At 47.8% G+C, this 13,969-nt stretch overlaps 1 protein-coding gene across 1 annotated transcript in view; it reads left to right on the top strand.

Moving 5' to 3' along the window:
• LOC123025020 (cytochrome P450 3A9-like) overlaps positions 1 to 10,724 on the top strand; it is an 18,922-nt gene extending 8,198 nt beyond the window's left edge. Inside the window, exons 6-13 of the mRNA XM_044433423.1 lie at positions 63 to 151; positions 1,579 to 1,727; positions 2,556 to 2,683; positions 3,270 to 3,348; positions 4,757 to 4,917; positions 5,839 to 6,065; positions 8,221 to 8,383; positions 10,325 to 10,724. Coding sequence (XP_044289358.1) covers positions 63 to 151; positions 1,579 to 1,727; positions 2,556 to 2,683; positions 3,270 to 3,348; positions 4,757 to 4,917; positions 5,839 to 6,065; positions 8,221 to 8,383; positions 10,325 to 10,414 — 1,086 coding nt within the window. The 3' untranslated portion in view covers positions 10,415 to 10,724. The remainder of the gene's footprint in view (positions 1 to 62; positions 152 to 1,578; positions 1,728 to 2,555; positions 2,684 to 3,269; positions 3,349 to 4,756; positions 4,918 to 5,838; positions 6,066 to 8,220; positions 8,384 to 10,324) is intronic.
• The last annotated feature ends 3,245 nt before the right edge of the window (positions 10,725 to 13,969 follow it).

Here is a 13,969-nt window from a genome sequence, read left to right as displayed (position 1 = left end):
CCTTCTCCTTTGCTTTCTCATGTCGTTTGGTTTGCGTCTCCCCGCCCCGTCTCTTCTTCTAGATGATCCCCATCATCCAGCACCACGTCGACAGACTGACGAAATATCTTGGGGAAAAGGCCAAGAAAGGAGATCTTCTGGATGTCAAAGAGTGAGTGCAACACAGCCCGTTGCTCGGCTTGTTCATGACCAGGCGGGTGGGTGGGCCTACCTGAAGGACTGGGGAGAGGGAAAGGCGGGGTGCCTGTGACTGAAATTCGCGGAGGGGGCCGAACGGGGTGAAGGACGGCTGCAGTGGCAACCCACTCTGCAGATGAGGAGCCCAGCTTTTCTCGGAAGCGGGAGGGAGAGCCTGGCCTTTTGGAGTCTCTGGGCAAGGAGCTCTTGGCTGGCCTTCGGCGGCATCCGCCCGCCCTAAGCCGCTGTGCTGAAACCAAGATTTGGTGCAGGCACAGAACAAGCAGGAGGCAGGGGGTCCCGGTGAAGGAGCAAGGGGGGGCATGACGAGTGGGGGGCTGAGCCATGCTCCCCACACAGCTCGGGGCTTGTGCCCAGCACCCTGCAGCTGGGGACCCCAGAGAGCATGACCCGGAAAGTGGCGCGCGACGGGGGCAATGGTAAGCAGGCCCATGCCTCGGCCAGGAGCCGCTCTCCCAGACGGATTTTGCCTGCTGCAGCATCCTCTCTCCTCTTTAAAAATACGTTATAGCTGCGGGCAGGGGGAAATGATGGCATGCACGGTGACAGATGCTAATTTCGTTATTAGTATTTTTAGCTCAGGACAGATCCTTTTCACAACAGAATGGGTTTTTTCCCTAATACAATATACTTAGCGTCGAGGCAGTGAAAGCAAACTCTGTGTTATCTCTGTGGTCGGGATGGTGCTATGATCTAGGTGAACTGAAAATGGGAAACTACTGCAGGTGCTCAGAGGACTCATTTTTAACCAGTGTTAGCAATTTTTTCCCCAAAAACATTTTTAAATTTATTTTTAATCAGAGTCAGCAAAAAAGTACAGAGCTGAAAATTTCCTAGCTTGGGGGGGAGGGGGGAGTCTGCAGCCCTCCCTGATTACAATGCCCATCATCCTTGCCGGCATGGCCAGTGGTAAGAGATGATGGGATGTGTAGTCCAGCAGTATCTGGAAGGCCAGTTTCTCCCCTCCTAACCTAGATGTGTGCTGCTTAAAAGCCCCCACAGAGAAGCACGTGCCCATCTTTTGCGGGAGGGAATTCCAGAGATGTGGGACCAACACCAAAACGTTTCTGCCCACAGGATCCCTCCTCTGCTGCTGCTTAGAAACAGCAGGTCGTCTGAGGTGAACCTAAGACCTGGGAGAGACCTTAAAGCTTAACATCAGCTATTTTGACAGAATCCAGAAACGAATAGACAACCAGTTCACTTGGCACAGGATTAGTATAACATGACACCAGTGCCTGGTATAGGTGAATATTCTGGCCACTGAATTCAATATCAGCTGAAATATAAGAAATTGCAAACAGGGACTTGGGTCCTAGAGTGCATTTCCTCCTTGGACCTCCACTAAGCCTTCTTTCTGTTCCGTTTTCTACCTCTTAGGGCATTTGGTGCCTACAGCATGGATGTCATCACCAGCACCTCGTTTGGGGTGACCACTGATTCTATTAACAACCCCAAAGACCCCTTTGTCAAGGAGGGAAGGAAACTTGTGAGGTTCAGTTTCTTCTCGCCAGTCTTTCTAGCATGTAGTAAGTTTGCTTTACTGCCTTGAAATCCGTGTTCATCGTTTATACCTATTATGTTCTCAGCCTTCTCTAATCACAGGACTGCGCTCATAAATCCTGTGAGCTGTGACCAGCAAGCCCACATGTAGAAAAGATTAAAAATGGATTGACCTGCCTACACTGATTTAATGTGTGGTCTACTCTGGAAGTTTGATTGGCTGGTACCCACAGATGGGCAATTCGCCATGGCTTGTTTTGGCAAGCGACCCAAGGCAACAGGAGTTCTTTGAGTGTGGTCTGAGTATTAGACAACTAAGAACCCTAAAGCAAGGGTTGTTTCTGGGTTGTTTTTAACCTGCAGACACCCCTGTCGGCTGGGTTCAGGCAACACGACAACCTGTGCCAAGCAGGCCCATGCAGAGATGGAGCCATGCAAAGACGGTCGATGCTAGAACCCTTATGGTTAACCCATGTGGGGTCGTCATGATCTCATGAACACCTTGTGTGATGCGACAGGCTCACGGTGGTTTGCTGTATCGCGCAAGCCGAGTCGACGAGTCAGGAAGGGGGACGTTTGGTTTGCATTTTAAGGAGAAATGATCTGATTTGCACTTCCAGCACTAATTCATGAAGCACCCCTTGGGATATAGAGGAATGTGGTTCTCTGATCAAAACACTGCAGGCAAAGATGTGTAGACCATCAGAAGGAATCATGCAAAAAAATGCCGGATGGAACCCATGTGGGCTTCAAAAAGGGTCTTCTCCCTGTCCTAAACAGAGAACAAGATGGGGACTTGGTGGCTGTGATGGTTCTCCCTCCTTCTCATGCTTTTTTCTCCTCTCCTCCACCAGTGGTCTTTCCATGGATAACTCCTTTTCTGAACATGATGAATATTACCATATTTGCTTCTGACGCTGTAGAGTTTTTTACAAGGGCAGTCAAAGAAATGAAGAAGGACCGGGAACAAGCAACAGATAAGGTAAGGAGATGCCAGTATGTTGTTGTTGAGCTAACCTTGTTTTAGAAGGAATCAGAGACTGTGTGTAGTTCAGAAATGGCCCTGAGGTACTGAAAGGGTTGGTTCTGCTCTGGAAAGAATCAACTAAACTTTCTGAGTGCACATGGGAATCAGTTTTGAATTCCAGACACTTTATTACAGCATGGAGGATGTCGGAATGTGGCAGCTTCCAGAATCTTGGCTGAAGTCCGAGGTCAAGTTGCAAATACATCAAGTCCTGTTTGTGCAGTTCAGTGGTGCTATTATGCCACAATACTGTATGTTGATAAGAACCTTGGGGTCGCTCACTGGATTTACTTGCCTGCTTTCCCAGTGTGGTTCTAGATTTGATGCTAAATTCGACATATATCAAAATTAGGATTCCAGTTTAGCTGTGATCCTAAACATGTTTCCTGGAAGTCCATTCCACCAGAATTTGGCTGCGATCCTACACTCACTTAACCGGTTAAGCGAGTGGGCTTAACGTGGGAATTACCTCTGCATAGACATGGTCCTGAAGCTTATCTTTAGTAAGCCTGCCTCTCTGACTGCTTGTTTCTGTTTCCAGGGCAGAATGGACTTCTTGCGAATGATGATTGAATCTCAAAAAGCAGGCACAAACCAAAACAGTGGTGGCACCAGTAAAGGTAATAATTTGAAATCATACCTAATGGCCAAGACAGAGTATGAGAACTAGGGTTAGTCTTGTTTTAATTCCCAAACCTGCATGTGGAATGTATGGAGTAGGAAGGGAGGTGTGAGTTGTGGATGTGGAACCCCCCCAGCAGTGGGGCTGAAGGGAGGCTCTTTGTCCCACGAAGCCCATAGCCTGTCGTTCCATTAGTGAAACTACATAAGTGCTAATTTCAGAGAAGAAACCTTGCTGGTGTGGCCATCCTGCCACAGGAAAACGAATCTCAGCCTCAAGCACAGTGTCATTTCCCCATTTCTTAGAGGTAATGTCATCCTTGCCTTCCAAGGGAGCTGAATTAATCATTTCTGGAAAGCAGTGAGCTCGAGCGCCATGTTAAGGTCGCATTTGCTCCTCTTCAGGCCAGGCGTAGGCATGGTCGGGTCTCTGGTAGGGGCCCACATCTCAGTGGGGGACTGCTTGTGCCCCTCCTTTACCGTGGCGATGTGCTTTCCCCCTGCCTCTTGCCCTGGTCTGGCCCAAATCACGGGGGCGCCGAGGAGGAGCAGGAAGTGATGCGATGATGCGGAAGAGGGGGAGGACCAAGAGCAGCTGCGAGGGGAAGGAGGAGTCAACTGAGGGAGTGCGTCTTGCCCAGGGGCTTGCAAACACCTGGAGACGGCAGTGTAGACGAGGACCGTGTCTCACTGGCAGTGTTGAAGCCACGTCAGCTGCCAGGCGGCTTCTGGGTCTCCTTGTCTTTCACTTCAGGAGACAAACCCTCTAGATAAATCTGGGTCGCCCCATCCCCAGTAATCCAGACTGATGTGGGTGAAAGAACTGGGACTGCTTCTGCCCCATTATAGGAGACAAAGGCTTAATTTATATAAGCCCATCTCTACCAGCCAGAAAAGTAGATTTATTTTATTTTATTTTATTTTATTTTATTTTATTTTATTTTATTTTATTTTATTAAAACATTTCTATGCCGCCCCATTCGCCGAAGCCTCGGGGTGGCTCACAACATAAATTAAAATACAAGAAATAACAATATAAAATAAGTCGCCCTGGCCAGATAAAATAAGCAAATAATATTAACAATTAAAATGACGCTTAAATAAAAAGGTCTTCGCCTGGCGCCAAAAAACAAATAACGACGGCGCCAGGCAGACCCCTCTGGGGAGCGCATTCCATAGATGTGGTAGGAATCCATGTTTTCTTTGTTTTGCATGGGCGTTCTTTAACCATACCAGATTAACCATACCAGACATTCAAGCTGAAATGCCACCCTATTGATCATGTCTGTCGGGTGCAAAATAGACCAGCCCATTCCTGGGCTGTTTCTGCAGTGTCCGCGATCACATGTGTTACTTGCATCATATCTAGCTTCCAGCCCTCATCTTTCCCTTCCCTTCTTCACACAGGTCTAACAGACGAGGAGATCACGGCACAAGCGGTTATCTTCATATTTGCTGGTTATGAAGCCACCAGCAACCTCCTCGGCTACGTCGCTTATATGTTGGCTACTCATCCCGATGCCCAGAAAAAACTTCAGGATGAGATTGATACCATTCTGCCCAAAAAGGTAGGTGTGGCCTTTATGAATGTAAAAACTGAAGAGCTGAGGCCAGGTTAGATCAAGGGTCCATCTCTTCCAGCATTCGGATCACTCAGCGGCTGGCCAGCTGTCTGTGGGAAACCCACCAGTAGGACTTCAACGCAAGAGCTCCCTCTGGGTCATGACGCACATCCACCTGGCACACAGGTGGCTTATAGGCAGCAAAGACTAGTAGCCATTGCTAGTCTTCTCCGCCATGAATGCGTCCAAATCCTCTTTTCAGGGGGCCTGAACTGGTGGCCATCTCTACATCTTGGAGAAGTAAATTCCATCCATGATGTGAGGTTGTCCTACATCTCTCACCAACCTGCTCCGTTTCATGAACCTGGGCCTAGTAGAAGAAGGGTGAAGATGGTTTCTCTGCCCACCTTCTCATCACAGGGCATGAGACTGATGAGGTGGTACAACACTTTTTAAGCATCCACAGAAACGAAGCAATGCTGGGGGCAAAGTACCTCTGAGAGTGAGCGGCTTGAGTTCCTCAGCCTGGTGTCTACTGGAGCTGCTGGATCACAGCTCCCATCACACCACTGACCATGTTGGCTGGGACATGATGAGAATTGTAGTCCAGTGCCTCTGGAGGTCACCAGGTTGGCATATTTTTCTTGTCTGTTGCGCAGCAGCAGACTTCTTCACCCTTCAACACATACTTAGCATTAAGAAGAAGGGTTCTATTCTGGAGGATTCCATCTGGCAAGGTAGGGTAGAAATTCTTCAAATAGCATTGGAACTTTGTGTCATGGGACCCAGAACAGAATGGGGAAATGCAAACCCCACTTAATACTAGAGACTAAAGCACTCGATATTGAGACATTTATGTCGACTTGCTTCTGTCCAACATAAATGGTGACGTTTTTCCCACTCCCCAAAATTCCGTGTCTCCCAAAGGCTCAAGTCACTCAGGACTCCCTCATGCAAATGGAATATCTCGACATGGTCGTGAACGAAACTCTCCGGATGTTCCCTGTTGGCGGACGACTTGAAAGGGTCTGCAAGCAGAATGTCGAGCTAAATGGGATCACCATTCCCAAAGGAGTAGTGGTGGCTATTCCAATAGCGATCCTGCACTATAATCCAGCCCATTGGTCCAACCCTGAAGAATTTAGACCCGAAAGGTACCATTTTGTCTTCATTTGCTTCGACCTAGCAGGGGTGGCATGTGGAGCAGAGACAAATTCTGCAGCCTCTCAGACTAACTTACCTCCCAGGGCTGGTGGAAGGAGCAATGGGAAAGGGCAGCAAGAAGCACACCCCCACAGGAGAAAGAGTGGACAGGAGTGCCACTAAGAGTAATAACATAGCCTGCATTTAGCCACATTTCTGCCTGAGGAAGCACGGGTCTTCGGGGTAGCGGTTTGGAGTCAGGATTGCTGACCTTGTCCTTGTCCTCAAGCTGTAGCAGGCAAAACAAGCCCTCCTTCTCATCCAAAACAACACCCATGCTATGGAAAACAAACACATTGAACTCCAGGTCTCTGCATACTCTGTGTATGAGTGACTCCCATCTTAAAAACTGGCCATCCCTGCTACAGATCTCTCTCCCCCCCCCCCCTCTCTCTCACACACACACAGAGGCCAAGGCTGTGTTTCCTGTGTCAACGTTTGCCAGAGAACAGGTGGAGAGGCGTGACATCGGCACATCACCGTGCCTGAGGGGGCGTGTGATTCTTTTCTTCTGCAGCCAGAAGGCAACCCGTGCTAATGGCTTTGCTTCTGTCCTTTAACCCTTCGAGCAAGAGTCATTCCGTTTCCCTGCAACCTGCTCTTTTGTGCTGGGGACTGCGCTTTTCACTCACAGCCAAGCGGGGCCACCTGAGGCACAGATGTTCACTGGGGTCAGCGGTCAAGAGCATAGCCCTGTTAGAGCCTAAGCTTCCAGGGTTTGGACTGGGAGCCCTTCTGCATCGATGTGGGGCTGCCCCATGGGTTGTGCCTCTGATCTATGTTGCCGCATCTGGACTGTGTGCACTGCAGCCATATGTTGTCCTGTCCTCAGGACTTAGAAGGGTCTGTTAAGTTCTTGTGGTCATTTCACCAAGTAACCCAAGCAGTATCCTTGGGCATCCATACTCCTGCGGCACAGAAGCACATGCTCATTGCCTCCTGCAGTGATGAGATGCTCAGAGGAACAGCAGCAGATCTTCCTCTGCATCAGCTGCAGACAATGGGATTGGCTGTTTAGTGTCACCTGATGCCCTGGACCAGAGAGGTTCCTAGCTTGGCTTGATGCCCAGAGCCTACCATATGTACATTTACAGGTGGTTCAGTGTGAGTTGGAGAAGAGTTGCCTCTTAAGCATGGTCTGGCACGGGGGAACTGGGTCACACCACAAGGTCAAGAATGTTCAGGACCATGGGCAGTATACTGCAGGGGATACTCTCTGCAGTGCTGTTGTCCTAGCGAGGAACTGCAGGCCTTTGAGCAGGGAAAGCTGTTGTCTCAGCAAGGAGCTGCAGACATTCAGGTTCTGCAAAAGGCTGGCAGGACCAGAACTTTCAGAGGTGCCCATCCCACTGGTTGCTAACTGTACCTGCTCTGTAGCCCTGCCATAGCTCTTCTGCAGCTTCTTGCTCCGCCTGGCTGAACAACAGGAGAAGGCTTGTGGAAGTCATCAGGGACTGAGGGTGAGAGGGAGGGCTTTATCCTCAGGCTTGGAAGCTGTGGTGCAGCAATGTAACTGTAGATCCCTACAGGGGAAGGCATTCGACAGTCATGCATTGCTTACATTTTAAAAGCATACAGCAAACATTTCTCTTTGCCCCCCCAGCTGCCATGCCATGTGTAGCAACGGCTTCTGTGCTCCTGATAGGTTAGAACAAGAACAGCAAAATTATTTGTCAACACATACAGATATGTTCTGAGTATCTTTGCATTTTAAACTTGCTTAAATACAGCACTGGTGTTGCTTAAATCAAAACACCGTCATGGCTGTAGGAATGCAGCGAGGTTGTTTTTGCTACTCTCAGCATGCACCTGTCTATGGGTAGTCCTTTGTTGGCCCCCTGCAGCTCTGGGGACCTGGGCTTTGGTCCCAAAGTCCAACCCTGGGATCCTCAGAGCTTGAGAGCACTTCAGGGTTCCGGGCTACTGGGATTGGCTCGGCTTAAATGGACTTCACTCCTATTTTCTGACTATTATCAGTGATGGTGCTAGGAGCTAGTTGAGCTGTTGGATCCTGGTGGGAAGCTGGTCCTTTTTATCAGACCAATTAGTTCATACAATTGTTGCCGCTAAAAACTCTTCCCCCTCCCCTCTTCTTTCTGCTCACAGATTCAGTAAAGAGAAAAAAGAACAGATAGATCCTTACATCTTCATGCCATTTGGAGTTGGCCCCAGGAACTGCATTGGGATGAGGTTTGCTCTCCTTACCCTAAAGATAGCTATCGCCCAGTTAATGCAGAATTTCACCTTCAAGCCCTGCAAGGAAACACAGGTGAGGAACCAGGACTGGTCTGTGCTCATATATCCGAGGAAAATAGGTCTGAATTAAATCAAGCTTTCTCCTCTGTAGCAGAGACAGGGAATATAATGGAACTGTCATGCAGAGAATGCTTCTGGAGAGTAAATAGTAGAAAGGTAACATCTCATTGACAGCTTATGCAACATGAAGCATTTGGAAAGATGGACTGTAGCCCAGTGCTTCTGTGTCTTGTTTCTCCAGCAGAAACAAAGCGGTCAGGGTAATTTGGGTCTGCCTATCTCTTGCTCACCCGTCCTTCCCTTTCTGTGATCTGCCCCCACAGGGGAGAGCAACAGGCCAAAGGGGGCTTGCATGTGAGCACTCAAAACAGTGTTGGACAGGCAGCTTGGTGTGCATTCTCTGGAGGCCATCATCTGATGAGTGACCAATGCCCCCTCCCCCGTCAATGCGCACCTAAGTGCCTGATGCTACAACTGAGTAGGGGGTATCATCTCCCCACAATGCTGGCACTGTAAGCTCCTTGCAGCAGGGGCCTGATAGCTAGTTTGTGGGGATGGGTGGGTGTTACGCATGTCCAGAGAAACTGTTCAGGGACTCGCCTTCCAGGGATGCGTGGGGCCTAAGGGAAAAGAACACCATCAATACCTGCGTCTTATAGCTGAAAGCTCTTACTGCCAGTAGCTAGACCTTCAGAGAGACACTTCAACCTTTTTGGGTGGGAAGAGGGGAAGAAGTACAGAAAAGCTTGGAATCCCCAAGAGACAGGGTTTCAGCAGGAAGAGACTGGGGTTCCCCAGAAGGCCAGATTTCATTTCCAGGTAGGCTGAATTGGGCCTACATGCTGCAGCCCCCCTTCTCCCACTCTTGATAATCACGGTCACTAGGGCTTCGATTCAATCCATCGTCAGTTTTAAAATGTGCAATTACTAAAAAGGCCTCCGATTTTCCTAAAAACAAGCTGGCTGCTTCTTGCTGGCACAGGGGTGTTGTGCTCTGGGGGTGGGCAGGCGAGGAGCCTGGCTTGGCCTGGATGTGAGGAATCCTGGTCATGCCGCAACCCTTCCTCCATGCAAGCAGGGCGATGCCCTCAGCCAGAAGTGTTTTGGAGGGCAAGCAAAATGCAGAGAAACTCCTTGACCACGTACTTCTGCACTTTGCCGGATGCCTGTAATCTTGTACAATTTTGGAGGATGACGGCACCCCCAGTTTGGATGGTGCTCCAAACTTGCTCTACTAGCCCTGCCGAATCGCTGAGACCTACACCTGAGTAGGCATGCTCAGGACTGTAATGTACAAAAGCTTTAATGACGTTACTGGTCTAAACACAGCTCCTAGCATGACTTCCCAGGTAGCCCCTTGATTTATCTATCCATCTTCTTATTGCTGCCTTCCACACCCTTCAGAGCAGGATAGCCAAATTGCGCCCCCTCAAAATGGTTTGGTCTGCAATCCCCATCAGTCCCCTGAGCAAAGTTAATGGTGATGGACGACTCCAGAGACAGCTTTTCTTTTTTTTTTTGCTCTTGGGGCTACAGCTGTGACATTCCAGATCATCAACTTACAGCAGGAAATCCCGTGAAGCCACAGGAAAGGTCCTGAGTTTTGTAAGGCATTCCCATTCTCTGTGGCATGGAATCTGCAGCAGCCCGCTTTCCTCCTTTGTGTCTGAAGCAATTTGTACATGCACAGAGGTTATTTCACTGTTAGGATCAGGATACTGCGAGGACTGCCCCCGGATTGGGGTGGGGGGAACCTGTTGTGGTCTAACCTGCAGCACAGATGTGATGAGCCCTAAACATCTGGGAGAAGTTCAAAGGAACAAGGATGTCTCTGAACTCAAGCTTCAATTACAAGGTGAAACCAGGGGTTCTGTCTTTCCTTTTTCAACAAACATGCAGTTTCTCCTTTCTTGGCATTTGAATATAATTGTCCCCAATTCTTCTTCTGTTGCAGATCCCATTGGAACTGAATTCAGTGGGCCTGCTGAGACCCAAAAAACCCATCATCTTGAAAATTGTTTCCAGAGACGAGTCCACAGTGTAACTGAAGTTTTCAAGTGGAGAGCATTGGCGATCTTAGGGAATGAATCCTGAGAGGTTTGCTGCTAGCATTTTGCTGGTGTGACTGTTATTTTGTGCGTAATTGTGGGGGCTTTGTCTGTGTAAGGACCTAATTCCTTTCCATATAATTAGTTCAGTTTCTATGTTTTTGCTTCATGGGAACATGGGGCTTGGTTTGTATGGTTTTCTACTGGACATACTGTATGTAAATGTATCTATAAGTTGCACAGATGCTCCTGGAATATTTTTAAGGAATCATTAAAAAGTGTCAAAACTGTCACATTTTATGGAAACAGTGCCCTGAGTATTTCTTTATTGATTGATTTATTTCCTGTCTTTATTCTTTTTAAAGAATGCAAAGCAGCTTATGTCGTTCTCCTCCTGCTCTCAATCTTATCCACTACTCTGTGAAGTAGGTTGGACTGAGAGTCAGTGACTGACCCAAACTCACCCATTTATTTATTTATGTGTTTGTTTATTAAAAGCTTTTCTATCCATCCCCTACAAACATCTCGGGATTTGGCTCCATGACTGAGTGGGGACTACGACCTGGATCAGCTGAGTCCCATTCATGCACTCACTACACTGGCTCTCATGCACCGTTGAGCTTTGCTTCCCTGATTGGCTATGACCTCCCCATTAACCAGTCTAGAAATTGTGTCTATAATCACGGATGTGAGCAGTCTAGGAATTATTCCTCATTGTAAATTAGCATTACTTGCTTTAGTGATATCAGCATGTAGCAAAATTGAATCTGCTGCACGAGTCCCTGATTGGTTGGGATTAGACTATGAAGAAAGATTTCCCAAACAATAAGAAAATGAAGCAGCAGATTTAGGTGTGAAGTAGTGTTCTCAGGGAAAGTGCTTCTTTTAGGAATTACTTCAGCTTCCTCACCACAAATACTGTCTCTGCACCCCACAAATCAAAGTAGGTGAACATTTAGCACAATTCTATTCCATGGCAGTGGTGATACCTGGAAAAAATATATTGGGGCAAGAATACATTGAAGGTGGCAAATACGCTCAAGAAGTGCCTTTTTTGAAGGAAATACAATGAAATCATTGTCTTGGTGGATCACCATTAGCCTGTCCTTCAGCACCACCTATGTTTTATGCATGTTTTATTAGCAACTGCAAAAATATCGGGAGCCAGTCTGATTTGATGGTTAGACTGTTGGACTAGGACACAGGAAACGGGGACTCTAGTCCCTGTTTGCCAATCAAACTTCCTGGGTGACTTTGGACCAATCAATAACTCTCAGCTTAACCAACCTCACAGGGTTATTGAGACGACACAATAGAGGAATCCATGTGTTCGACTTAGCTGAAAAGCATCTGGCAGTGTGATCCCACACATATTTACTCCAAAGTAAACCCCATGGAATTCAGTGGAAAGTACTCCCCACTTATCATGGATGGCACAAGGTAGTTCCCATGTTGCGTCAAACCCTTAGACATGCAGAGCAACATTTCCTGTAGGGGAAGCAAAATAAATTAGTCAGCATTCTCCAGAGAAAAGCTTGGCCTGATTTCTGAGCCACATTTCAGACTACAGACTTTGATGCAATGATGATAGAAAAGCAGATGTGAACAAAGCGCCAAGACTGTTCAGCAGAGCTCCGTAAACAGCAAAGAGGACGGAGTGGAAAGCATATTTCTTCCTGTTTGGGGCCTTCCCAACTTGTGGCTCTCTAGATCTGTTGGACTACCGCCTATCTATCCATCTGTCTTTTTATGGCAATACCTACATACTGGTCAGCATCTAAGCAACAAAAGACAAAAAGGATAAAAAGGGCAAAGCACAATAATTAAAACAGAATACCAAAAAAGCACAAGGGTTCCTGAAATAACAGTGCTTCCAGGAGAAGCAAAACACAGCTCAGGCAGGCAGAGTCAGTGGAGGGAGTTCCTCAGAGGTGGCGTCCCAACCTGTCAGCTCTTCTCTGTGTGGACACTGGTCAGGCCAGAGGTCCATGTGGAACCACCAAACCCCTAGGAGAACGTCGTCTGAGGACATCAGTAAGCAGGGTGGTTGGTAAGGGAGAAGGTTCTCTTTTAGCTGTCCTGGACTATGAATCATGGGCTCTACAGGGCGTCATATCCGGGGTGTACCATGTCTATAGGAACCTTCATGGCTCTTGTTCTATTTTTAACTTTGTTGGTGCTGTTGAGTAAATATACCTTTCCTCTGGATAAAGCTCAAAGTTTTGTTTACATTCACCTCCTATTGCCAAGTGTTCTGTTTCAAAGGTTAGGGTTGGGAACCATCCATCAAGAAACCTTCATAACTGTTGTAGATTTTAATGAGATCATAATGCGCTTGAGGTTTCTATCTATTCAGAAAATCCTAAAGGTGCTGGGTGATCTCAATACGCTGATGATGCCTGGGTCTTTTTCTCCTTACCACCATCAGCTGCTGCTTCTAGAGACAGCCGCTCTCCTCTGAAGGAGTGCCTCAAGTTGGGAATGAGCTGGATGGGGAAAAAGAAATTGAGGCTGGATCCAGACAAAATGAAGTGCTTGCCTTTAAGGGTTTGGATCCAGGATCAGAGGGGTGTCAACCAGGCCTAAACGACCATCTTCACAGTTTGGGGATACAGCTGGACCCAGGCCCTCAGAGGTCAGCTCAGATAGAAGCCGTGGTCAAGAGTGCCTCTTCTCAGCTTTGGCTGATTCTACTCCAGAAACTGCAACACGTACAAAACATGGCAAACAGCTTGGTCTTGGGACACCATTGGAAGCACATCACCCATCTTACAGTCAACACGTTTCCAGATGAAGCACAAGGAGGAGCTGGTAATTACTTCTAAAGCCCTTCATGGCTTGGGTTCAAAATACCTTCAGGAGCTCTTTCGCTCATCTAGTCTGCCTCACCCACTAAATTCTTCTGGGGATAATCTTTTAAAGATTGCTTCTGTACGATTAGTATCAGCTACCCAGTGGTAGCCCATAAACTGTGGGATGGCCCAGCAGGAAAGATGCATCTGATATCCCAGACTGCCCCCTTTAAGCGGGAATTAAAGATGTCTCTCTTCCAACAGGCCTTCCCAGAGTAGTTTTACTTAATATGCTTGTTTTGAGTTGAAATATTAACTGGTGTTGGTTTTAATCTTTTGTAAGCCACCCAAAGCCTGTGGGAATGGGCAGTATAGGGCAGTATATAAAAATCAAGCTAAATAGGGGGCACTGTGATATAGTGAAATAGTGCAAGAGGGAATCACACTTCCTTTCACAATTAAATGCCACATTTCCCCACTCCCCACCTGACAGCTAGTGTGGTGTGGTGGTAAGAGAGCTGGGCTGGGGGGGGGGTCTGAGGTTTAGTCCCCACTCAGCCATGAAGCCAGGGGCGGGGTGGGGTGGGGAGTTACTGGGAAATGCACAAACATAGAAAAATGTGCAAAAGTGACCTTGCACAGAGAAGCCCTAGCTAAGCCTTCAGAAGGTTATTTCTCCTTTCAGACTGAGGGAAAGGCCACACAAAAGCCAGGAAACCTCCAACTTTCCATGGCTTGGGAAAGGTTGAGCACCCCAGA

This window comes from Varanus komodoensis, unplaced genomic scaffold (assembly GCF_004798865.1).
Source record: "Varanus komodoensis strain SLA01 unplaced genomic scaffold, ASM479886v1 scaffold26, whole genome shotgun sequence".
Taxonomy (NCBI): Eukaryota; Metazoa; Chordata; class Lepidosauria; order Squamata; family Varanidae; genus Varanus; species Varanus komodoensis.
Note: the sequence above shows the minus strand (reverse complement) of the source record. Positions and strands in the feature narration are given on the sequence as shown.